Consider the following 23582-nt stretch of genomic DNA (forward strand, 5'->3'; position numbering starts at 1 on the left):
CATCATGCTCACCGTCAGCTCCTCACCCATCCCCAGGCAGAGCTGCAGGCACTCCAGCTGCTCCTTGACAGGGAGGGCGATGCCCCCTCCTCATGTCCCCAGCCTGTCCTTCCTAAAGAGCCTGTGTCCTTCCATTCCAACATGCTGGCCATGGGAGGCATCCCCTCATGTCTCCTCAGTGCCAAACAAGTTATTTCATAGCAACGAGCACAGATGGGGCTGAGGGACTCCATGCCTTCTTTTTCCTTGCTCTTTGCCAAAAATCTCCCTCTCCTCTGTGCTCAGGGATATGGGAGAGAATCAGAAAATGGAAAGAAATTGTCAGTTAATGTAAAAACAGTTGAAGAGGACAGAAAAGGAAGGGAGTATAATAACAAAGGAATTGTAACCAGCAAGGACAGCCAGCAGTGTACTGGGCTGTGTGAGCTGGGAATGGCCAGGGGATGCAGGGAAGGCGTGATCCAGAAGACAGCACCCAGATTTGAGGTCCCCAGGACAGGAGGGATGTAAGCAAGTTGCAGCGGGTTTAGCACAGGCTCCCCAAGATGCTCTGCAGAACTCTGCCCATGAGGAGAGGCTGAGGGTGCTGGGCTTATCCAGCCTGGGGAAGGGCAGGGCGAGGGGGACTTCCTCTGGCTGTATCTCTGGGGGGGGGGGGGGGTTGTGGAGGATGCGGAGCCAGGATCTTCAGCTGGGTTCAGGGTGGGAGGACGAAAGACAACAGCTGTGAAGGTGAAAGCGGAGAGCTTCAGGCTGGAGAGAAGGTAAAAAGCCTTCTCACCATGAGCTCAGCCAGGCGTCACCCAGAGGCTGTGCAGTCTCTGTCTTTTCTGGTTTTGCAGAATACAGCAGGATCAAGCCCTGAACAGCCTGTTCTGACCATGCTTATGACTGCTTGGGCTGCAGGTCTCCTGAGGTCCCTGCCAACATGCCTTATGGTCCTTTGACCTCAGGCCCAGTTTCTGGTGGTGCCAGAGGAGATGCTGTGGGGCCTGAATCCTCCTGTGTTGTAGGGGACAGCCAGGGAGGTGAACATCTCCTCTTCTTCCTTGGCTGTAACTGTAGCCTGGGAGGCACTGCCTCAGCCATCTCTGCGTTACACCTCCAGCTCCTGTCTTCCAGCTGTAAGCACCTGGAAGTCCATTGCCTGGATGTGCTCTGAGGTGTGGGAAGAGATCTGGGCTTTTCTGGGGTGTTAGTTCTCTCCCTCTGCATGCTGCTCCTCTCAGAGACGGTCTCATTTTTCACTTTCTTTCCTACCTGGAGGGAAATGCATACTCTGTCCTGGCCATAAAGCTGAGCATGTTTTCTACTTTTGCCACACTTCCACATCTCCTGGACCTGTAACCTGGAAAAGTGAATATTTCATGCATGTTCGTGGCCCTGCTTTCCTCCGTCTGTGCAGCAAGGTCCAGATCTCAGTGTTATGTACTTTTTTGCAAAGACTGTGAATTGTCATGGATATGATAAGATTCTTCGGGGGGGCACAGGGCTTTGTACAAGATGCAGAATGATCTTAATGGTGTTCGCCTAACAATACTAGAAATGTTTTGAAAATGTCAATAAAAATAAAAAAGAATACAAAACTAAACAGAAATAAAGGCAAACTTCTAAAGCACTGACAATTTATGGATGCACATTTCCACTTTTATGATTTTTGTGACTTTGTTTTCCTTTGTTTTCATATTTATTAATGGCCGGTATCAATCCTTTGCGACACACTGCCCAGCTTCCACCTGCAGCTCCTGAGGGCCTCTGGTCTCCCACAGGTCCTCTTGACAGCTGCCAGCCCCAGAAAAACACCTCCAGTACAGAGGGGCCCCTGAACCTAGCAAGGTCTGCCTGGAAAGGTGAACAAATTATTCCAACATAGGAAAGAAAATAAAAATAAATAAATAAAAGAGCACGTGTTCATCACTTCAAACACTCTGCCTAGAACAGTCCTTGTATGGCCATCCCTTGGGGAAGGTGAACCTCATTAGCTGTAGCTTGCACAGGGCACACAGCTGAGGAGAGTGTTTTACTGTTTACTGAACTGCACCACACTTAACTTTGGTTGGTTTTCAATGGGGAGCAGTCCTTCTGTGCCTGTGTGCAGGCAGTTCTGTGGGGAAAAGGGCTGGGAGTTGGTGCAAAGGAGCTGTAACATGCAGCTGCAGCCCTGACTGGAGAAGTCTGATGGGAGGAGAAGTGCTGCAAGTCCCAGGTGGCTCCTGAGAGAAATGGTGGGGCTGGGGAGGTGAGGAGCAAGGTTGCCCACGGAGTGCCTGGCCTCAAGGGACTGCCTTTCCAAGCTGACCAGGCCTTCTTAGGAGACCCTCTGGATCAATAGCAAAGGAAGAGGGCAGGGAATTGAAATAAATCAATAAAGAATCCAGCCTGAAGGGAAAGCTCCCTTATTATCAACTGCTCATTGAAATCTGCTTCATTCACTAGCTTTCTGAAATCTCCCCAATTAGACGTAAAAACCTTGAAGCCTTGAATGAACTGCTGGGCAGAAAGAGGGCACAGGAGGGCTCTCCGCATTGTGCTGAGCCCCAGGGTATATTTGGTGCTGAGTCCATGCACCTCTGATGCTGAGAGAAGATAGCGCAGGCTGTTCAAGAGGTTAAGGCCAGGAGAAATGCTGAAGATTCTGGGAGTGTTAATTGGTCCCTCTGGGGGCCATTACCACCACAGCTCCCCCATGGACTTGTTAGCAAAGGAAACGGGAGGCAGTGATGATAGGCAGGCAAAGGCAAAGTAAAGGTGGCCCTGATGGCAAGGAAACCTTGATGTGTTTTATCAAAGCAAGCACCAAGGCCTGACACCCAGCTCTGGGAAGAGTGCTTCTGTCCCTCACACTGCTCTTCAAGGGGCAGTGGGATCTGGGGTGTGTGATGGCAACTAAAGGACAACAGTACAACATCAGTGCACAGGGCTGCAAGGAGGCCACATGGTTCCAGTGCCAGGAGCACAATGTGTCGTCTCATAGGCCCCAGTGGCAGAGACAACAGCCAGAGCCACGGGGACAAAGACCTCTGCTGTGTCAGGGCCTTCCAGCCCTGCCAGTGCCCTTTGACATCTCCCCACAGGTTGTCCTACCCTGTTGCATGCCTGAACCATTTTCCCTGTGGCCTGGAGACATCCAACCTACTTCCCCACCACAGCATCTCCCTACCCATACTAGGGACTCCTTATGCTCACTGCCTCTGACTTGAAACACAAGCCATGGGCTGAAGCAGACACCCTCTGAGTCACCACAGCACTGCCCTTGGAGTGGCATTTCTTTCTCCTCATCGCAACTCTGGACCTCCAAAACAGCCAAATTATGGTGGATTTCCTTTCTCATGCTCTTTACCCTTACCCAAAATGTGCCATCATCTCTGAAAGCAGATTTCCATCTGTCAGGAGCTCCTGCAGTCTGGTCTAAGCCTGCTGTGATGTATGGAGCTGTTCTGCCCCTGATGCAGAGCAGAGCATCACAAGATGGGAAAGAGAGGCTCTCTTCTCCTTGGAAAACTGAATGAGAATTATTCACCAAATCCCAGTGTTTCACAAAGTCGTCTGCAGGGAACACTTACAGTCGATGGACAAGTCTCAGGTTAGGAACCATGTAAGGAAACTGGGAACCGTAGCATGGTGGCCCCAAGTCCTGCCTGCCCTCCTCCTACCACGCGCAATCAGGCGGCTGCAGCAGAGAGGACCCACAGACAGCCCCTGGCTGGGATCTGCCACCTGCCTCTCCAGTGCCACCCCTGCTGCCTTGGGGTGCTCTGTGAGGTGCTGGGTGACCTCACAAGGCCTGCTGGCCAGCACGTCTTCTGCAGGGCAACCAGCAATGCAGCAGGGACCTCACCATGGCCCTTCCATTCCCCTCTCTCCCCTCATCCTCGGCCTTGTCTCTGGTGACATGAGCAGCCTTGGGAGGGGCTTCCTGGCCTCCCCTTGATACTGAGCTGAAAGGAAAAATGGTCTCTTCCTTGAAAGAACAATGGCTTCAAATTTGAAAAGCTTCATTAGGAGATAGGTGAAACCTTTACTAGGTTCTGTTAGAGAGAAGGAAATTTAGAAACATTCACCCCTGATGTTACTTTAGTCACTGATTAGTCAGCTTTATCTATAAGAGCCTACAGACTTGTATCTCAGACTGAGGGCAAGGTGACCCAGGCCTAGAGCATGTGTCAGAAGATTAGGTGAGAAATTCATGCTATGCATATATCCTTGGATGTGTAACCACCTAAGCTTTGTATGCACACCTGAGATGAAAGAATAAGAGAAGAAAGATTTTGATGGCTTGAGCATGGACAAGAACTGGATTCAACTAACGAACATAGTGAGGAAGACTACTGATGACCACCAGAGACCCCTGAGAGACAGTGGAAACAAATGTGCATGTGTCAGCGACACTTACTGATTTTCATGAGTTACAGGAAGTGGTATGAATATGTTTTGGGGAAATGTGATTAACATGTTTGTTTTGCTTGTATATAAGCCCTATAGCTCAAACAGTTCTGGAAGCACTGGAGTGATCCCCTGTGTGTCCAGCACCTCCATAAAAAACACCTGTTTTCTAAAACTCCAAACTGAGTCTTAGAGAGTTACTTTGACTGGCTTTTCCAGTATCACCCTCACCTCCTGCCAGCTGCTGCCCACTCAGGCTCCTCGTACAAACGTGGCCCCGCACCAACACCACTGCTCGTGCTGCCTTTGCTGCCTCGCCCTGTCCTCTCCCTCGACTCCTTGTCTCTGCTGGGCCCCACGTTCCACACCCAAATGTATCCCTTTGCTGTTGTCACCCTCAAGTCTGCCCAGCAGGATGGCAGAGCCAGGGCAGGACATGGTAGTGTTAGGCCCTGTAGCACCCATGCAAAGCGCTTGTGGCAAAGTGGGAGCTGAGACTGGGTTCTGTGGTGCAGAGGAGGCCCCATGCAGGAAAGATGAGGTTAAAAAGCAACTTGCGGGGGGGGTGGGGTGGGGGGGGGGGGAGGGCGGAGTTCTGTCGTGGTTTGGCATGAGAGGCTTCTGGCCACGAAGGAGCAAGGGGTGGGTTGACACAACTTCTCTGGGCAACCTGTTCCATTGACCACCACCCCCAAAGGAGAGAATGTCTTCCTTATACCTAATTTTAAAGCACCCTCTTTTAGGCCCCCTTTAGGCCAACTGCAGTTGGCTTTCTGGGCTGCAAACTCACGTTGCCGGCACAGGTTGAGCTTCTCATCCACCAGTACCCCAGGTCCTTCTCCTCAGAGCTGCTCTCTACCCATTCTCCACCCAGCCGGTATTTGTGCTTGGGATTGCCCCAGTCCAGCTGCAGGACCTTGCACTTGGCCTTTGTGAAGAGGTTCCCACAGGAAAATCTCTCAAGCCTGTCCAGGTCCATCTGCATATCATCCCTTCCCTCCAGTGTATTGACTGCACCACCCAGCTTGGTGTCATCAGCATACTCACTGAGACTGCACTCAGTCATGCTGTCCATGTCACTGACAAAGTGTTAAACAGTGCTGGCCCCAATACTTACCTCTGAGGAACACCACTCTACTGACCTCCACTTGGACATTGAGCTGTAGACTCCAGCTCCTTGAGGGTGACCATCCAGCCAATTCCTCACCCACCAGGTGATCCATCCATCACACCCATGTCTCTCCAATCGAGAGACAAGGCTATCATGTGGGACAGTGTCAAATGATTTGCACAAGTCAAAGTTCACGATGTGAGGTGCTCTTCCCCTCTCCACCAATGCTGTAAGCCCATCGTAGAAGGCCACCAGGTTTGTCAGGCACAATCTGCCCTGTGTGAAGCCATGTTGGCTGTCACCAACAGCCACCAGTTTGCTGTCACCACCAGTCCAAAAGGCAGAGTAGCGTGAGAGAAGCATTTGCAATGAACCTGTGCAAGGAGGGAGACAAAAATCTCATGGGAACACTGGGGGTAATTACTGGAATTCTACACAGAGAAATGTCAAGGCTCTGTGAGGAGCCCATATCTGAGCTGGCCTCGTGCACTGCTCATCCACACTGGGCTGCACAGAGACACGAGTCCCTGCCTTGCACACACACAGTGCACTGCAGCACTTGCAGGGTCCCTCTGGCTCCTGCAGCCACTGCCAGTGGCTGGGAGGCACCTCAGCCCTGTGGTGGGTGTATCGCCTTGCTCTGTCCTCCTCTGAGATGCCCCACAGCATGAGGAATGGGCACAGAGACCTTGAGGGTTCAAGGAAACACATTGCAGAGCTGCATTCAGGTCTCGCACTTTGGACTAGACGGTCTCTGAAGGTGCCTTCCCCCTGGACTATTCTCTGCTATTCAGGCAGATGCCCCATGGTTGTTACACTCAGGATAAAGGGACCTGAAGACACTCTGCCCCACTGGCCTTCATGACACCCCTAGGGATAGCCGATGGCCTTTGTGCTTGCTCTTGTTCCTCCCTCCATGTGCGTACGATGTGCCTGCAGGTAGCAGCAGCTGCAAAGGGTTTCTGTTCCTGTGTCTCTCCTGCACCTGGACAGGCCCTGCTCTTCTCCCAGCTCATCCTATGTCCCAGGGAGCCTTTGGGACTCTCTTTGAGCAGGTTCTGATATGACAGCAACACTGAAAGATGACATGAGCCTTCAGGCATGGCCCTTTTAGGAGGGAAATGCTGTTCTGGAGGCCAGCTGTGTCACTCATGTGCCCACTGCCTGTCTCTGCCTGCAGTCCCAACACAGCCTCACAGCAGCACTGGCACCAAGCTACAGGAGCATCCAGGCCTTACTCCGCCAGCAGGGCTCAGCAGGAGAGGGTGGCAGTGGCAGGAGAGCAGCTCTGCATGGACCCAGCACTGGTGCTCCCAGGCTGGACTGCCACAACTCTTCCTCTTCACCTCTGCACACCGTCCCTGAAGCCACAGAAAACGTCTCAGAGGAATGATATAAGACAAAAAGTCACTTTAATTGGTTTAAATACTCAAGCAAAATAAAGAATTATATTTCTTGGTGGAAAATATTTGATAAAATAAAATGGAGAAAAAAGCAGAACACCAATAACAACATAAGAACATAATACCCACTGGCTTCAGCTATCATGATTTACATTATGAGTGATTTACAGAAGAAGGCAGGCAATATATTGCTCAAGAAAAACACCCAGTCATCACTTTCCACATGGCAACCTTGATCTCCTTGTTCCTCATGCTGTAGATGAAGGGGTTCACTACTGGAGGCACCACCAAGTACAGAAATGCCAGAACAACATCCAGGGAAGGGGAGGAAATTGATGGGGGCTTCAGGTGGGCAAAAATAATTGTGCTCATAAAGAGGGAGACCACGGCCAGGTGAGGGAGGCACGTGGAAAAGGCTTTGTGCCGGCCCTGCTCAGAGGGCATCCTCAGCACTGCCCTGAAGATCTGCACATAGGACACCACAATGAAAACAAAACAACCCCCAAATAGAAAAGCAGTAACCACAAGAACTTCAACTTCCCTTAGGTAGGAGTCTGAGCAGGAGAGCTTGAGGATCTGGGGGATTTCACAGAAGAACTGGTTGAGGGTATTGCCATTGCAGAGAGGCAGTGAAAACGTATTGGCAATGTGCAGGACAGCATTGAGAAAGCCACTGCCCCAGGCAGCTGCTGCCATCTGGGTACAAGCTCTGCTGCCCAGGAGGCTCCCGTAGTGCAGGGGCTGGCAGATGGCGATGTAGCGATCGTAGGCCATGATGGTGAGAAGAGATAATTCTGATGAAATCAAAAAGACTAGCAAAAAGAGCTGTGCAGCACATCCTGGGTAGGAAATGACCCTGGTGTCCCAGAGTGCATTGGCCATGGCTTTGGGGACAGTGGTGGAGATGCATCCCAGGTCAAGGAGGGCGAGATTGAGGAGGAAGAAGTACATGGGGGTGTGGAGGCGGTGGTGGCAGGCTACGGCACTGAGGATGAGGCCGTTGCCCAGGAGGGCAGCCAGGTAGATGCCCAGGAAGAGCACGAAGTGCAGGAGCTGCAGCTCGCGCGTGTCTGCGAATGCCAGCAGGAGGAACTCACTCACAGAGCTGCTGTTGGGCATTTGCTCCTTCTGGGCATGGGGTCCTGCGAATGCCAGGAGGAGGAAATCAGTAATGGAGCAACTGTTACACATTTCTTGCCTTGGAACAAGGGAGCCTGTCCTAATGAAGCATAGGCTGTGCAAAATACTTTGCACATCTCAAGAAACACCACACAAACAACATACTGCCTCATTCATTTCAGGAAGAGCTTTCAGCAGCTCCTTGTCTTTTCTCTGGTTGGTGCTCTGAGGGTGCCACAAGAAGCAGGGGGCTGTGCTGTGGGCTCTGCAGCAGTCAGTCCTAGTCTACAGCATCGGGTAAAAGGGAACCCTAAGTGATTTGAGATGTCCACTGGGCAAGGACATGTCCCTGTCGGCAGGACGGGAGAAGGTCAAATAACTCCTTAAGAAGCAAAAAAGGTGGTGTTGGTACTGTCTGTATGCTGAGGTGTGTGAGGTGCCTCAGAGCAGCAGCAATGCTCAAGGAGCCTTACTACAAGGAGCCTTACTACAAGGAGCCTTGAGCATACTACAGATGCTCCTACTCCATTACCATCCTTCTGCCTCAGCACATGGGCAGGAAAATGAAGCAGATTCTAAAAAGTGCACTGCCTTCAGGTAGCTCTTGCCGGGCAGTTCTGCAGTGCAGTGCCCTTGGGAGGTGTGGGGCTGTGAGCAGCCTGCCCCAGGCAGCAGGCTCTGGGCAGCAGCAGGACCCTGCCCTGCGGTACCAGGGGGGCTCCTTCCACCCACAGCTTCTCCCCGCAGCCCCTGGGCAGCTCCCCGGGCAGGCTGAGTGCTGAGCCTGGCAGGTAGCAGAGGCCCTGCCGCGGCACACAGCCTCTGGGGCACAGCAGGGACCCTGCTCTGCACCACAGCCCTGGACACCCCTGCCTGCACCCCCAGCTGCACTGCCTACAGCCGGGCCCAAGAGAAGGGAGCCCTCGGGCCCTGCACGCTGACCCTGCAGCACACAAGCCCTGCATGCCCTTCAACTCCAACACCGAGCGTCCTCCTGACAGCTCCCATCAGCTGAGGGCTGGGCCAGCTCCAGGAGAGCCTGGCAGGGTGTGCAGCAGCATTGCCCTGCAGCCAGAGACTTACCATGGGGAGGTGGCTGGCAAGATTTCTCCCTCTGCCAGCTCTCCTCTGCCTACCCCCCCACCTCAGGCTGCACTGAACCTCTCTCCCCCTTCTCTCCTCTCCCCATGCCAGCTGCACGCAGTGCCCCCAGCAATGCTGTGCCTGGCAGAGGAGCTTTATCTGGGTGGCTGAAGCAGCTTCTCTAGTAGTCCAAGTCTGATGCAAACTCCAAAGCCTCTCACAGTGCTAACGGTCCCACTGAGGGACATTACTGACAAAGCCTCCCCATGGACTTGTTAGAGCAGAAAAGGGCAGGCAGTGATGACGGGGAGACCAAGGCCCAGGAAAGGTGGCCCTGATGCTGAGGAAACCTTGATGTGTCCCATGAAGTCCAACAGTTGGGCCCTGACCCCAGCCTCTGGGAAGGGAGATGCTGTCCCTCCAGCTGGGTTTAGGGCTTTCCTGGGTCAATGCACAGTGGGTAAGGGCAGTGCCAAGTACAAGGCTACAGGAGGACATCTCCCAGGCTCCTGGAGGGGGATGAGGAGGCATTGAGGCCCTACTGCTGTAAGGATGAAGTGTCTCCTCATAGGCATCACTGACGGAGACAAGAGCCCGAGCCCAGCAGACAAAGCTGTTGGCTCTGTCGGGGCTTTCATCCTGCAAAAGATCCTTGACAACAACCACCACACGCTGTCCTATGCTGTCACATGTCTGCACCTGTTTCCCTGCAGGACTTAGATACCCACCTTGCTTCCCCACCTTGCTCTCACCTTGCTCTGAGCACCTCCCTGCCTTGACTGATGTCTCTCAATCTGCCCTCAGTAATCCATGAAACACAAAGCCAGGGGCTGATCCAGACATCCCTAGAGAGGGAGGGAGAAGAGTGAGTGAACCTCTACAACAATTTCAGAGAGGTAAGAGGCTTCCTGCAATTTTGATGCAGCTTTAACACAGAATTAAAACATTGATGTAAGGCTGTTAGACAATTTTTAAAAGTAACCAGTTTTAATGAAAACCCATTTTTGAAGAGTTTTAAAGAGTAATCCCTAAACCTAAATGCCACTCCAACGCCCTGACAAGAATCCCCTATTCTAATGCTTGAATTCAAATTATTCCATGAAGCAAAACTCAGCCCACTTTTTTTTACCCTTTACCCTTGCCTTTACTCTTGTGTTCACCCTAATCCCTGCCTTCAATACTAGCATTAACATGCTCCATTAAACCTAGACTTCTAGGCAGATGTAAAACAAAAACCTATTCCACAAAGCTTGTCCATAACCTAACCACAGACCTGACACCCTAAACAGGACAGCCCATCTGCTATATTTCTAATCCAGAAAAGTGAACCCTTGTCTCTAAGGGACTAGAGAAGTCAGCTCTACCTCAGGATCTCCTGCCGCAGCAGCAGGAATGTGGCTGTGGCAGGGACTGCGAGGTCACTTCTGTCTGTAGGTGGCAGGTCACCCTTGACATAGACCTGGGATCTGCACTTTCGGGCTGACATCTGGCAGTGGCCCTGCTAGGCCAGCAGAAGGCACCTGCTTGGCATGCTGACTGGGGGATCCCCTCTGCCTCCACACCCAGGAGGACCCAGGCAGAAAGAAGGCCCCAACATGGGTTGTTCTGTCCCTTCTGCTTGAGTCCATGACTGCACAGCAGCAGGCACAAGGCTTGGCTGTGTCTAGCCAAGAAGCTGCAAGAGCAGCAGCCAGCCCATTTCTTTAAAAATGCTCATGAGGTGACTTCTGTCTTGTTGATTGCTGCACCCATGGGCTGAGGCCAACTGCATGAAGTTCAACAAGACCAAGTGCTGGGTCCTGCACTTGGGGCACAACAACTCCATGCAATTCTGTGGGAAGGGTGGCTGGACAGCTGCCCAGGGGAAAAGGACCTGGGGATATTGGTGGATAGTCGGCCTAATATGAGCCATCAGTGTGCTAAGTCGGCCAAGAAGGCCTGCCTTGTACCAAGGATACTGTGGTCAACAGATGTAGGGAAGTGATAGTCCTTCTGTACTTGGCCCTGGTGAGGCCACACCTCAAGGACTGCATTCAGCTCTGGGGCTCCCTGTGTAAGAAGGATATGGATCTATTAGATCTGTGCCCCATCCCGTGATGCATTCAAGGCCAGGTTGGATGGGCTTTCAGCAACCTGGTCTAGTGGAAGGTGTCCCTGTCCATGGGAGGTGAGTTGGAATTATGTGATCTATAAGGTCTTTTCCTACCCGAACTATTCTGTGATTCTGTAAATTTGAAACACAGCTCCATACCAGCTACTAGGAAGAAAAAATAACTCTATCTCAGACAAAACTAAGACAATATCCAGCACATATTTCATACAATCTATGTCATGCTCAGCTCTGTCAATTTCTGATTAATCACCACCACCTTTCCTGTCTTTCGATATGAACACAAAAATGTCATGACCTTAGTCAATTGGTGTCAATAATAATAGTAATAATAATAATTCCTTTTGCGTTCTGTTAAATTGCCTTTATCTCAACCCATGAACTTTTTTTTTTTTTTTCCTCTCAGTTCTCTCTGTCCCATTGGATGAATAGATTTGTAGTGCTGAGTTTCCTGCAGGGTCAAACCACAGCAAGTCTTCTTGGTGCCTAGCGTGGAGCACAGAGGTTGAGATGCCAGATCTGACCACAACGTTTTAAAAATAAATTGTTATAAGCATTAGATGAGTTTAACAGTTGCTGATCACAATACTGATCTTTTTGATCTGGGGTTTGTTGTGCTTCTTTTCAGAACTGTGTTGTATAGCACATTAGTAACTTCCATGTCATGCTGTTTATCAGTTCTGGGGGCTGGTTTAAGGTTACTGCCTTGCTGTATTGCATAACGCTGACTTCTGATAGGATCAAATTATTGCCCCCTCAATACCTCAGGAACCATCTCTTCATCTCTTGGAAACTATGAAGAATTACAGTCTTTGCCTTTTCTCCTCAGGGAGTAAATCTACGCAGGGTGGTGGAGGATGCTTTTCCCCACTTCTTCACTCTCCCTTTCTCCTCCACCTCATGCTTCTCCTCCAGGCTAATTACAATAGCTCTTCAAAGCTTTGAATATCCTTGGGATGGTCAACCCAGCATGTTCCTACTTTTAGGTCTCCTGAATGCCATTCAGGTTTTGTTTAAGTTTAAACAACAACTTAAACGTGCCATCCAGAGATCTGTCCAGAAGCAGGAAAGCTAGGAGTGGCAGGAAGAGTTCGAAGATCTGGGCAGGCACCTACAGCAGTGGACATGTCTAGTGCTTTGGAATTTCACCTCTGAGCAAGTGCAATCTTAAACAAAACTGTGAAATGCTTAAGCGTGTCATCACCCCGGCAATTCCAAAGAGACACAAAACACTGCAATATGCTGGTGGTTAAATTATGCTTATGAAGCTACAGTCCACACCTCTCCCACCCCTGTGACTTTTCCTGCAGGCACACTCCAGCCCCTTTGACAGGCCCAGAGCTTGTCCAAAGCCACTCCAAACCCTGCAACAGGCCCTACAGGCACTCCAGCTCCTGCAATGGGCTTAAGGTTAAACACATCCCTATAATAGGCCCTATAGCAACTCCCAAACCTGCAATAGACACTGCAGCCACTCCAATTCCTATGAAAGGCCTCACAGCCAGAACAACTCCTGTGATGGGCCCTGCAGCCACTCCAGCCCCTGCAATGGGACACGTCACTGGGCTAGAGAATGAACCTAAGCCAGCATCTGTTGACTCTACATGCAAGAGGAAAAAATGAGTCTGAAACTCAGTTTTTCTTTAGAATGGTAGGAAACCCCTACCCAGACAATAAAAGAGGAAGAAGAAGATGAGGCAGGTTTCTCCAGTGTTGGGCCATCTTGGAAGAAAGAGGACAAAGCAGAAGAAATGACACCGTCTCCCACAGCATTCTCCTCAAGAAACTGGCTGCTCTTGACTTGGACTGGCTCATGCTTTGTTGGGTTAGAAACTGGCTGGATAGCCGGGCCCAAAGAGTCATGGTAAATGGAGTCAAGTCCAGTTGGAGGCCAGTCACTTGTGGCGTCCCCCAGGGCTCGGTGCTGGGGCCGGTCCTCTTTAATATCTTCATCAATGATCTGGACGAGGGCATTGAGTGCACCCTCAGTAAGTTTGCAGATGACACCAAGCTATGTGTGTGTCGATCTGCTCGAGGGTAGGAAAGCTCTGCAGGAAGATCTGGATAGGCTGCACCGATGGGCTGAGGTCAACTGCATGAAGTTTAACAAGGTCAAGTGCCGGGTCCTGCACCTGGGGCGCAATTACCCCAAGCAGAGCTACAGGCTGGGAGATGAGTGGTTGGAGAGCTGCCAGGCAGAGAAGGACCTGGGAGTGATGGTGGACAGTCGGCTGAATATGAGCCAGCAGTGTGCTCAGGTGGCCAAGAAGGCCAACGGCATCCTGGCTTGGATCAGAAACACTGTGACCAGCAGGGCTAGGGAGGTGATCGTCCCCCTGTACTCGGCTCTGGTGAGGCCGCACCTCAAGTACTGTGTTCAGTTTTGGGCCCCTCGCTACAAGAAGGACATTGAGGTGCTTGAGCAGGTCCAAAGAAGGGCGACGAAGCTGGTGAGGGGCCTGGAGAGCAAGTCCTATGAGGAGCGTCTGAAGGAGCTGGGCTTGTTCAGCCTAGAGAAGAGGAGGCTCAGGGGTGACCTTATTGCTCTGTATAAGTACATTAAAGGAGGCTGTAGCGAGGTGGGGGTTGGCCTGTTCTCCCACATGCCTGGTGACAGGACGAGGGGGAATGGGCTAAAGTTATGCCAGGGGAGTTTTAGGTTGGATGTTAGGAAGAACTTCTTTACTGAAAGGGTTGTGAGACACTGGAACAGGCTGCCCAGGGAGGTGGTGGAGTCACCATCCCTGGAAGTCTTTAAAAGACGTTTAGATGTAGAGCTTAGGGATATGGTTTAGTGGGGACTGTTAGCGTTAGGTCAGAGCTTGGACTCGATGATCTTGAGGTCTCTTCCAACCTAGAGATTCTGTGAATTCTGTGAATTCTGTGAATTATTTATTATGTTTCTCTACATAACATGCTTCTTTCAATAATTAGATGATCGGGTCACTATAAATGAAAAAATAAATATAAGAAAATCAGGTAGCAGGTTAAGGATAATATAATTTAAATCAAAAGAAAAAAATTGTAGAAAATACGTATAGAGAAATATAGTAAGAAAAATTTTCCTCACAGTTCCTGAAATAATCAGGGGACTCACAAACATTATTGATTGCAAAGAAGCATGTATCCAAAGAGTTTCCTTACTGCATCCTTGAACTCCTGGTTCCTCATGCTGTAGATGAGGGGGTTCACTGATGAAGGAACAACTGAGTAGAGAACTGACACAAAAAGATCCATGGATGGGGAAGAGATGGAGGGGGGCTTCAGATAGGCAAACATGCCAGTGCTGATAAAGAGGGAGACCACAGCCAGGTGAGGGAGGCACGTGGAAAAGGCTTTGTGCCGGCCCTGCTCAGAGGGCATCCTCAGCACTGCCCTGAAGATCTGCACATAGGACACCACAATGAAAACAAAACAAACAAGGACTAAAGAAACACTAAACACAAGTGCCCCAGCTTCCCTGAGGTAGGCATCTGAGCAGGAGAGCTTGAGGATCTGGGGGATTTCACAGAAGAACTGGTCCACAGCATTGCCTTGGCAGAGGGGCAGGGAAAATGTGTTGGCCGTGTGCAGGACAGCATTGAGAAAGCCACTGCCCCAGGCAGCTGCTGCCATCTGGGCACAAGCTCTGCTGCCCAGGAGGCTCCCGTAGTGCAGGGGCTTGCAGATGGCAACGTAGCGGTCATAGGCCATGATGGTGAGAAGGGAAAACTCTGCTCCAGCCAAGAAAGCAAAGAGAAAGAGTTGGGCAGTACATCCTTGATAGGAGATGGCCCTGGTGTCCCAGAGGGCATTGGCCATGGCTTTGGGCAGAGTGGTGGAGATGCAGCCCAGATCAAGGACAGCGAGGTTGAGGAGGAAGAAGTACATGGGGGTGTGGAGGTGGTGGTGGCAGGCTACGGTGCTGAGGATGAGGCCATTGCCCAGGAGGGCAGCCAGGTAGATGCCCAGGAAGAGCACAAATTGCAGGAGCTGCAGCTCACGCTTGTTTGAGAATGCCAGCAGGAGGAACTCACTCACAGAGCTGCTGTTCGGCATTTGCTGACTTTGGACATAGAACCTGCGAAATGAAAGAAAATATACATGTATAGACTGTTATGAGTAAATCTCTGACTAAAATTCCCAGTGAAAGACTTACCTTCCCCGTTTCCAAGAGGACCTTTGTCTATCTCCTTGTCTGAAGCCCTGCTTCATGCTTGCTGAGTGTCCTGTACACAGCAGCCACCTCTGCCCTTCAGCCCCCCGTGGGAAACCTCTGCTGCACTGCAATGGTTAATGTCGCTGTGGAGGCACATCTTAACCAGAGGTCACATCCAGGAGGGCTGTTCTGTCCATCCCCTTGTTCCCAGCTGCTGGCAGCTTGCAGCACTCATCTGGGGGATGGATGCACACAGAGGTTGTGCTGAAAAACCACATCCCCTGCCTGCACATCCTAAAGAACAGCTCAGAAAAGCCCTGGTGCAGTCTGTAAGCAGAGAGAGTAGAAGGGGTATTCTGAGGTTCATCACTAACCTGTTTTTGTCTCAATTCAATGGAATAGGAAACTCAGTCACCCATGCAATTCCAACTACCCCATTAACATAGAGCCTGCCCCACAATCAGAGCAGGAAGAGGCAGGCAGAGAGTGCAGAAAGTGCCTTCTCTTTGCAGGCAGCCCCTGCACTGCTCTTCCTTTGCCCAAGCACCTGGGCTCCCTGGGCAGGATGAGTGCAGGGATCGTGCTCAGCACCACAACCCTGGGCAGCCCTTCATGCACCCCCGGCTTCTCATTCCTCCATGACCAAAAGCTACAATGCCCTCCAGCCAGAGACTTACCGGGTTCAGGGCTGGGAAGTGCTCTCCCCCAGTGAGCTCTGTGCATCCTGCCACTTCTGCCTGCCTTTAAGCACTCTGTCTCTGCAGGCAGTGCCCCCAGCCCTGCTGCGCTGTGCAGAGGAACTGCTCCTGGGCATAGCTGGCTCTCTGCACCAGGGCCCTCTTGCCATGAGCTCTCTCTGTCCCACGAGCCTGGCCCAGCTCAGCAGCACAGCACCAGCCCAAGGCACTGCAATCACCCCTCTGGGGGCTTGGCTGATGAGCCCACGAACCTCAGGCACTCCGAGACAATTGAAGACATCTCTCCAGAAGTCCAAGTCAGAGGCAAGTTTCCTGCAGTGTCCCCCTGAGGGCCAGCACTGACACAGCCTCCCTTGGAGCTCGTTAGAGCAGAACCCTGGAGGCAGTGAGGACAAGGAGACAAAGGCAATGTGAAGGTGACACTGATGTGTAGGAAAACTGGATGTGTGTCACCAAGCACAAGGGCCAGGCCTTGACCCCTGTCCCCTGGGAAGGGAGATCCTTAGCAGTCACACCTTGCTCAGTTATCTTTGTGGGGCAGTAGGAGATGGGGATGTGCATGGCCAAGTGCAGGAGAATGGTACGACCCCTGCCTGCCTCATGGTTGGGGGCGAGGAGCCAATGAGGCCCTGGTGTTTTAACGATCAGCTGTCTCTTCATAGGCCTCAGTGGCAGAGACAACAGCCATAGCCATGGACACAAAGACCTGGGTTCTTTTTGGACTTTGAGCCTTGCCACAGCACTTGATCCTCTCCACACCTGGCTGCACTAGCGAATCCCAGACATGTACCTCTTTCCCTGTACCTGTATACAATTTTGGGAGGGTTGTCTCACTGAATATGAACTGAGTCTGATAACTCAGATCTTCTTGGTGGCCATGCTCCTCGTAAGGCAGCTCTGTAGGAAGCTGGCCTGGTTCCTCGTGAGCAGGCACCACTGCTCGTATGGCATCCCTCGTGGTGCCCAGGCCCTCCTCCTCCTGGGCCCTGCTCACTCGGCAGGGTCCCAGGCTGCCCTGATGTGTGGGGTTCCTCTTCCTCTGGTGCAGTACTGGGCTCTTCAGTTTGAATAATACAGGAGGAACTAGTTGAATGGAGATACAGCACAGAATAACTGAAGGGTAGGGGATTGGAGGCTGCCGGATTCCACTTTTTCTGTTCTTCCTTCTCATGTATGCTGTTATTTTGTCTGGAACTGCGTCCTATATACAAAACACTGCACTGAACCTGCCAATAGGAAGAAAACTAAGGCTGTCCCAGCCAAAACGAGGACAAAATCCACCCGATATTCCATACCATCTGCATCATGCTCAGCTCCAGTACTTTCCAAGTAATCACAACCACCTTTTCTCTTTTGATATACGCAGAGGGATATCATGCCCTTAGACTATGGCTGTCCTGGAGTTGGCTAGGATCGATTAATTTTCCTCCTAGGAGCTGGTATGATGCTGGTTTTTGGATTCAGCATGAAAAGAATGCTACACACTGACAGCGTAGTTATTGCCCAGCATTGGAGGGCTGGGGGTGCCTGAGAAGCTGGTGGGGACAGAAGCAGGACAGCTGACCCCAAGTGGCCAAAGGGATATTCCAGACCACACGACATCGTGCTGAAAAATCAATATGGGGTGGCTGGCCAGGGTAGGGAGTACCACTACTGTGGGACAGGCAATCACCATCATGATCATCATCATCATTGCTCATATTATTTCTCTTCCCTTTCTGTCCTATTAAACTATCTTTATCTCAATCCAAGATTTATTTATTTATTTATTTATCTATTTTATCTTTTTTCTCTCCTGCATCTGGTTGGGGTGTAGCAGGGTGTTTGTGTGAGGGAATGGCTTTGTGGTTCTGGGCAGCCTGCTGGGTTTAACCACACTTTTGGTGCCCAACATGGAGCACAAATTTTGAGCAAATGACAGATCTGGCCAACATGGAGCACAAATTTTGAGCAAATGACAGATCTGGCCAACATGGAGCACAAATTTTGAGCAAATGACAGATCTGGCCACAGCATGTTAAAAGAAAGCTATTATAAGCATTAGTTAATTTTAATAGTTGCTGATCACAATGCTGGTCTCCTTCCTTCCTTTCTTTCTTTCTTTCTTTCTTTCTTTCTTTCTTTCTTTCTTTCTTTCTTTCTTTCTTTCTTTCTTTCTTTCTTTCTTTCTTTCTTTCTTTCTTTCTCTTTCTTTCTTTCTTTCTTTCTTTCTCTCTCTCTCTCTCTCTCTCTCTCTCTCCTTTCTTTCTTTCTCTCTTCTCTCTCTCTCTCTCTCTCTTTCCTTCCTTCCTTCCTTCCTTCCTTCCTTCCTTCCTTCCTTCCTTCCTTCCTTCCTTCCTTCCTTCCTTCCTTCCTTCCTTCCTTCCTTCCTTCCTTCCTCCCTTCTCCCTTCCTTCCTTCCTTCCTTCCTTCCTCCCTTCTCCCTTCCTTCCTTCCTTCCTTCCTTCCTTCCTTCCTCCCTCCCTCCCTCCCTCCCTCCCTCCCTTCCTTCCTTCCTTCCTTCCTTCCTTCCTTCCTTCCTTCCTTCCTTCCTTCCTTCCTTCCTTCCTTCCTTCCTTCCTTTCCTCCTTTCCTCCTTTCTATCCTCCTTTCTATCCTCCTTTCTTTCTTTCTTTCTTTCTTTCTTTCTTTCTTTCTTTCTTTCTTTCTTTCTTTCTTTCTTTCTTTCTTTCTTTCTTTCTTTCTTTCTCTCTCTCTCTCTCTTTCTCTCTTTCTCTCTTTCTCTCTTTCTCTCTTTCTCTCTTTCTCTCTTTCTCTCTTTCTCTCTCTTTCTTTCTTTCCTTCTTCCTTCCTTCCTTCCTTCCTTCCTTCCTTCCTTCCTTCCTTCCTTCCTTCCTTCCTTCCTTCCTTCCTTCCTTCCTTCCTTCCTTCCTTCCTTCCTTCCTTCCTTTCTAAGCTCAGATCTGTTGTGCTCGATTTCAGAATCGTGTTGAATAGCACATCACTTACTGTAAGTCTCCCCTGTCATGCTGTTTATCTTTTCTGATGGCTGCGTCAAGTTTATTCTTTTGAAGTGTTGTGTAACACTGGCTTATGATATGATAAAAATCCTGGTCATGAGACTAATCTGGTACTTGTACTCAGCATTGCCATTGCCAACATACCCTGGGAGCCATCTCTCAGAAACTATTAAGAACTACACTCTGGACCTTTTCTCCTCAGGAAACCAAGCCATGGGGAGACAAGGGGAGGACACTTTTCCCCACTTGTTCACTCTCCCTTTCTCTTTCACCTCACCCTTCTCCTCCAGGCTATTTAGACTGGCTCTTCAAAGTTTTGAATATCCTTGGGATGGTCAAACCAGCACGCTGCTATTGTTATGTCTCCTGAATGTGTTTCAGGTCTACTTAAGAATACCATTCAGATATCTGTCTGGTGGCAGGAGAGTTTGGAGTGGCAGGGAGTGTGGGAGGATCTGGGCAGGCACCTACAGCAGTCGGCACCTCCAGTGCTTTGGAACTTCATCCCAAGCAAATGCAGAATCCTAAAAAAAAAATGGTTAAATGCTTGAGGTGGTGTTCTCATCCTGGCACTTCCAAGGAGACACATACCACTGCAGTGTGCTGGGTCTTGGCCTGTGCTTACAGAACCACAATCAATGCCACTCCAACCTTTGTGAAAAGCCCTGCAGTCACTCCAACCCCTCTGACAGACCCTGCAGCCACTACAGCATCTGCAAAATGTCCTGCAGCAACTCGAGCTCTTTTTCTGGGCCTTGTGTCTGAGCCAGAAAACCAAGCTCTGTCTGTATCAGTTGCTCCTATATGCAAGAAAAAACAGTGGATGTGAAAGTCAGTTAGTCAGAAGATGAGGCAGGCTTCAGAAAAGCTGGGCCATCATGTGAGTAGGAGGACGAAGAGAAAGAAGTCATAAGAGCATCAGTAATCATGCAATTCCTATCCCTATGCTGCTCTGGTGCTGGGAGAAACGGGGCCCTCCCTGGAATTAGAGGGCAGGAAAGGAGATATGGTGGGCACACACTATGTGCCACCCTGTGGTTTTACCGGTGTGACCATGGAGAGCACATGAGAAAGTGGGATGGAAAATCTACCTCCAGCCTAGAGGCACGGGTGTGTGAGTGGCAAGGACAAACAATCACTAAAAGGGGTTCTTAGAGAACTGCTGCTCCAATTTCCAGTGGGTTGTCCTGCAGACACAGTACTGAATACTATGAGCAGGACTAGAGGGGCTGTGCCTCCAGCCAGGGGGAGGAAGGGGACAGTCGGGTTTATTGGACTGTGTGGATTTGATGGTCTTGCACATCAGACCCACAGAAGTATCAGGAGCTAGTGGGCACCACTGCACAGTGAACCCTAATGCTATCAAGCTACAGAGGGTCGAACCCATTTGTATATCTGCAGTGACAAGGGGATCCCAACACTGAACTGTACTGGAGGCTGAAGTGTTTTCTAAGTGGGAAGGAGTGGCAAAAGCACCCCATTGGCACTGACCCAGAGACTCTGTGCATCCTTGGAAGAGACTGCTTCAGGAGAGGATAGATATCTCAGGGACCCAAAAGGGTATCGGTGGGCTTTAGGCATAGCTGCCTTGGAGACTGAGGACATTATACTGTTGTCTGCCTTGCCTTGGTCTCTCACAGGACCCTTCTGTTTGGAGGGTTGATGAGGGCTGAAGGACAGCTGGTGCCAATCCCTACCACAGCCATGCACCTGAGTCAGTATAGCACCAACCGAGTGCACTAACAGAGGCCTATCATGGCCTGAATGAAGTCCCGCAATGCTGAGTGCTGGCATGCCAGCAGCATGATTCAGACTGCCCTGGAAGAGGAGGAAGCTCCTGAGCACCTGCACTACATCGATGGCATCACTGGGTGGGGTGACACAGCAGAGGGAGTATTTGAGAAAGGGAAGAAAATACTCCAACTTCCTCTGAAAGCTGATTTTGCACTAAAATAAATTAAGGTCAAGGGACATGCACAAGAGATCCCAATGCAGGCTGGTCAGGGTCAGTGGGACCAAAGCTCAGGGACAGGTTGAGCATCGGTGAGGGGCTTCTCAGCAATTGCATGGTGCATCACTTGCCTTGTACATATTGTTATTGCTATTGTTATTGTTGTTGTTAATGTTAATTACTATTTTATCTTCCTTTTCTGTATTTTCAAATTTTAAATCATTCATTATTGTCTGTACTCTGGTACTTAGTGAAACAAAGCCACTTTATGTACACTTCAGTGTCACCTTCACATTGCCTTTGTCTCCTTGTCCTCACTGCCTCCAGGGTTCTGCTCTAATGAGCGCCAAGGGAGGCTGTGTCAGTGCTGGCCCTCAGGGGGACACTGCAGGAAACTTGCCTCTGACTTGCACTTCTGGAGAGATGTCTTCAATTGTCTCTGAGTGCCTGAGGCTCTTGGGCTCATCAGCCAAGCCCCCAGAGGGGTGATTGCAGTGCCTTGGGCTGGTGCTGTGCTGCTGAGCTGGGCCGGGCTCGTGGGACAGAGAGAGCTCGTGGCAAGAGGGCCGTGGTGCAGAGAGCCAGCTGTGCCCAGGAGCAGCTCCTCTGCACAGCGCAACAGGAAAGAGACACAGAGGCACAGACACAGAGAGAAGAAAACGAGAGAGGGGCTGAAAGCAGTTAGCAGTGGGAGGATGCTGAGAGCTGCCTGCAGGAGAAACCTGCACAGCCCTTGACAAGGTAAGGGTCTGGCTGCAGGGCCATGCAGCGTCAGCTCCTGGAAGGGTCTCCTGCTGGGTCTTGTTTCTGGGAGGGCAGTGGGCAGTGCAGTAGGCTTTGAGAGTCCTGCTGGGTTGCCCTGCAAGGTGAGGAAGTCTGGCAGAAGCCCCTTGGAGTGCCCTAAGGCAGGTGCCCCTGGGCGGCCATGAGCAGAGTGGCCAAACCTCCCCCAGACCCTGCAGGGGTGCAGCTGGGATATGGGACACTCCAGCTTTCAGATATCCAGCTGTCTGTGGGGCATCCTCCGGGGCTACAGGCTGCTCTCCAGCAGGATGCAGCTCTCTCGTGGCACCCTTGTGTTACCCAGGTGCCCCAAGGAGAAGACACCTCCGTGCAAAGGCCATGTCCATGCTGCTGGATGGCTGTCTGTGGGAAGCTGCAATGAGGTGCACTAAGTGCAATGACCTCTACACCTCTTGCTAGGAGGGAAGAGCTGAGAACTTGCTCACAACGCACAGACAATGTGAGGTTTCTGTCCAGCTGCACTTGAAATGGAGCTTCTCTGCTCTCAGCTGTCTGCTGTTTCTTCTCAGGGAAACTCTTGAGTGGGGTGGTCCTGCAGGTCACAGAGGGGTGGCACAGGGCATCTGAGAACAGCAGTGTTCAGCAGTGGCATCTGAAGCTCTGTTCTGCATTGAGATGAATTGTTTGAAACAGCACTGTAAATTCCAATGACCTGATCAGTGGACAGAACGAGAGTTTCCCCCATATCCCTGCTTCCCCCTGATGAACAGCAGCATGGACTCCTCTGCAAGCTCAAGCAACAGAGCTGTGGAAAGGTTCTCCTGCAAAGAGAGAGGCTCAGGCTGGTGGGTGCTCTAATTCTTGCAGTAAGTTTTCCTCAGAGAAGCCTCTTCTAACTTTGTTCTGTCTTCTTTCTTCAACAGACAACTGGGTCTAAAGACAGCAAATGCCCAACATCAGCTCAGTGAGCGAGTTCCTCCTGCTGGCATTCGCAGACACACGCGAGCTGCAGCTCCTGCACTTCGCGCTCTTCCTGGGCATCTACCTGGCTGCCATCCTGGGCAATGGCCTCATCCTCAGCGCCGTAGCCTGTGACCACCGCCTCCACACCCCCATGTACTTCTTCCTCCTCAATCTCGCCCTCCTCGACCTGGGCTGCATCTCCACCACTCTGCCCAAAGCCATGGCCAATGCCCTCTGGGACACCAGGGCCATCTCCTATCAAGGATGTGCTGCACAGGTCTTCTTTTTAGCCTTCTTCATTGGAGCAGAGTTTTATGTTCTCACTGTCATGGACTATGACCGCTACGTTGCCATCTGCAAGCCCCTGCACTACGGGAGCCTCCTGGGCTGCAGAGCTTGTTCCCAGATGGCAGCAGCTGCCTGGGGCAGTGGCTTTCTCAATGCTGTCCTGCACACGGCCAACACATTTTCCCTGCCCCTCTTCCATGGCAATGCTGTGGACATGTTCTTCTGTGAGATCCCCCAGATCCTCAAGCTCTCCTGCTCAGATGCCTACCTCAGGGAAGTCGGGACACTTGTGTTTAGTCTTTCTTTAGCATTCAGTTGCTTTGTTTACATTGTTTTTTCGTATGTTCAGATCTTCAGGGCAGTGCTGAGCATTCCCTCTGAGCAGGGCCAGCACAAAGCCTTTTCCACGTGCCTCCCTCACCTGGCTGTTGTCTCCCTGTTTATCAGCACTGCCATATTTGCCTACCTGAAGCCCCCCTCCATTTCCTCGCCATCCCTGGACCTGGTGGATGCACTTCTGTACTCGGTGGTACCTCCAGCACTGAACCCCCTCATCTACAGCATGAGGAACCAGGAGCTCAAGAATGCGTTAAAGAAAGTCTTTGGGAACCTGCTTTTTTGGAAGCAATAA

General features: G+C 50.9%; 3 protein-coding genes across 3 annotated transcripts; 1 reads left to right on the forward strand and 2 right to left on the reverse strand.

The window, feature by feature from the left end:
- Positions 1–7089: 7089 nt before the first annotated feature.
- Positions 7090–8016, reverse strand: LOC113841060 (olfactory receptor 14C36-like). Its single transcript, XM_027447777.3, has one exon. It carries the CDS (start codon positions 8014–8016, stop codon positions 7090–7092), a length of 927 nt encoding a protein of 308 aa, XP_027303578.3.
- Positions 8017–14311: 6295 nt separating this feature from the next.
- On the reverse strand, positions 14312–15247 carry LOC140000005 (olfactory receptor 14A16-like). Its single transcript, XM_072029690.1, has one exon. It carries the CDS (start codon positions 15245–15247, stop codon positions 14312–14314), a length of 936 nt encoding a protein of 311 aa, XP_071885791.1.
- A 7399-nt stretch (positions 15248–22646) lies between these two features.
- Positions 22647–23582, forward strand: LOC119715341 (olfactory receptor 14C36-like). The gene has a single exon (XM_038172647.2). It carries the CDS (start codon positions 22647–22649, stop codon positions 23580–23582), a length of 936 nt encoding a protein of 311 aa, XP_038028575.2.

This window comes from Anas platyrhynchos, chromosome 31, assembly GCF_047663525.1.
Source record: "Anas platyrhynchos isolate ZD024472 breed Pekin duck chromosome 31, IASCAAS_PekinDuck_T2T, whole genome shotgun sequence".
Lineage (NCBI taxonomy): Eukaryota > Metazoa > Chordata > Aves > Anseriformes > Anatidae > Anas > Anas platyrhynchos.

Bases quoted from the DNA above. Each gene is read 5' to 3' on its own strand.
- LOC140000005 (XM_072029690.1), bottom strand. From the start codon at position 15,247: ATGCCGAACAGCAGCTCTGTGAGTGAGTTCCTCCTGCTGGCATTCTCA.
- LOC113841060 (XM_027447777.3), bottom strand. From the start codon at position 8,016: ATGCCCAACAGCAGCTCTGTGAGTGAGTTCCTCCTGCTGGCATTCGCA.
- LOC119715341 (XM_038172647.2), top strand. From the start codon at position 22,647: ATGCCCAACATCAGCTCAGTGAGCGAGTTCCTCCTGCTGGCATTCGCA.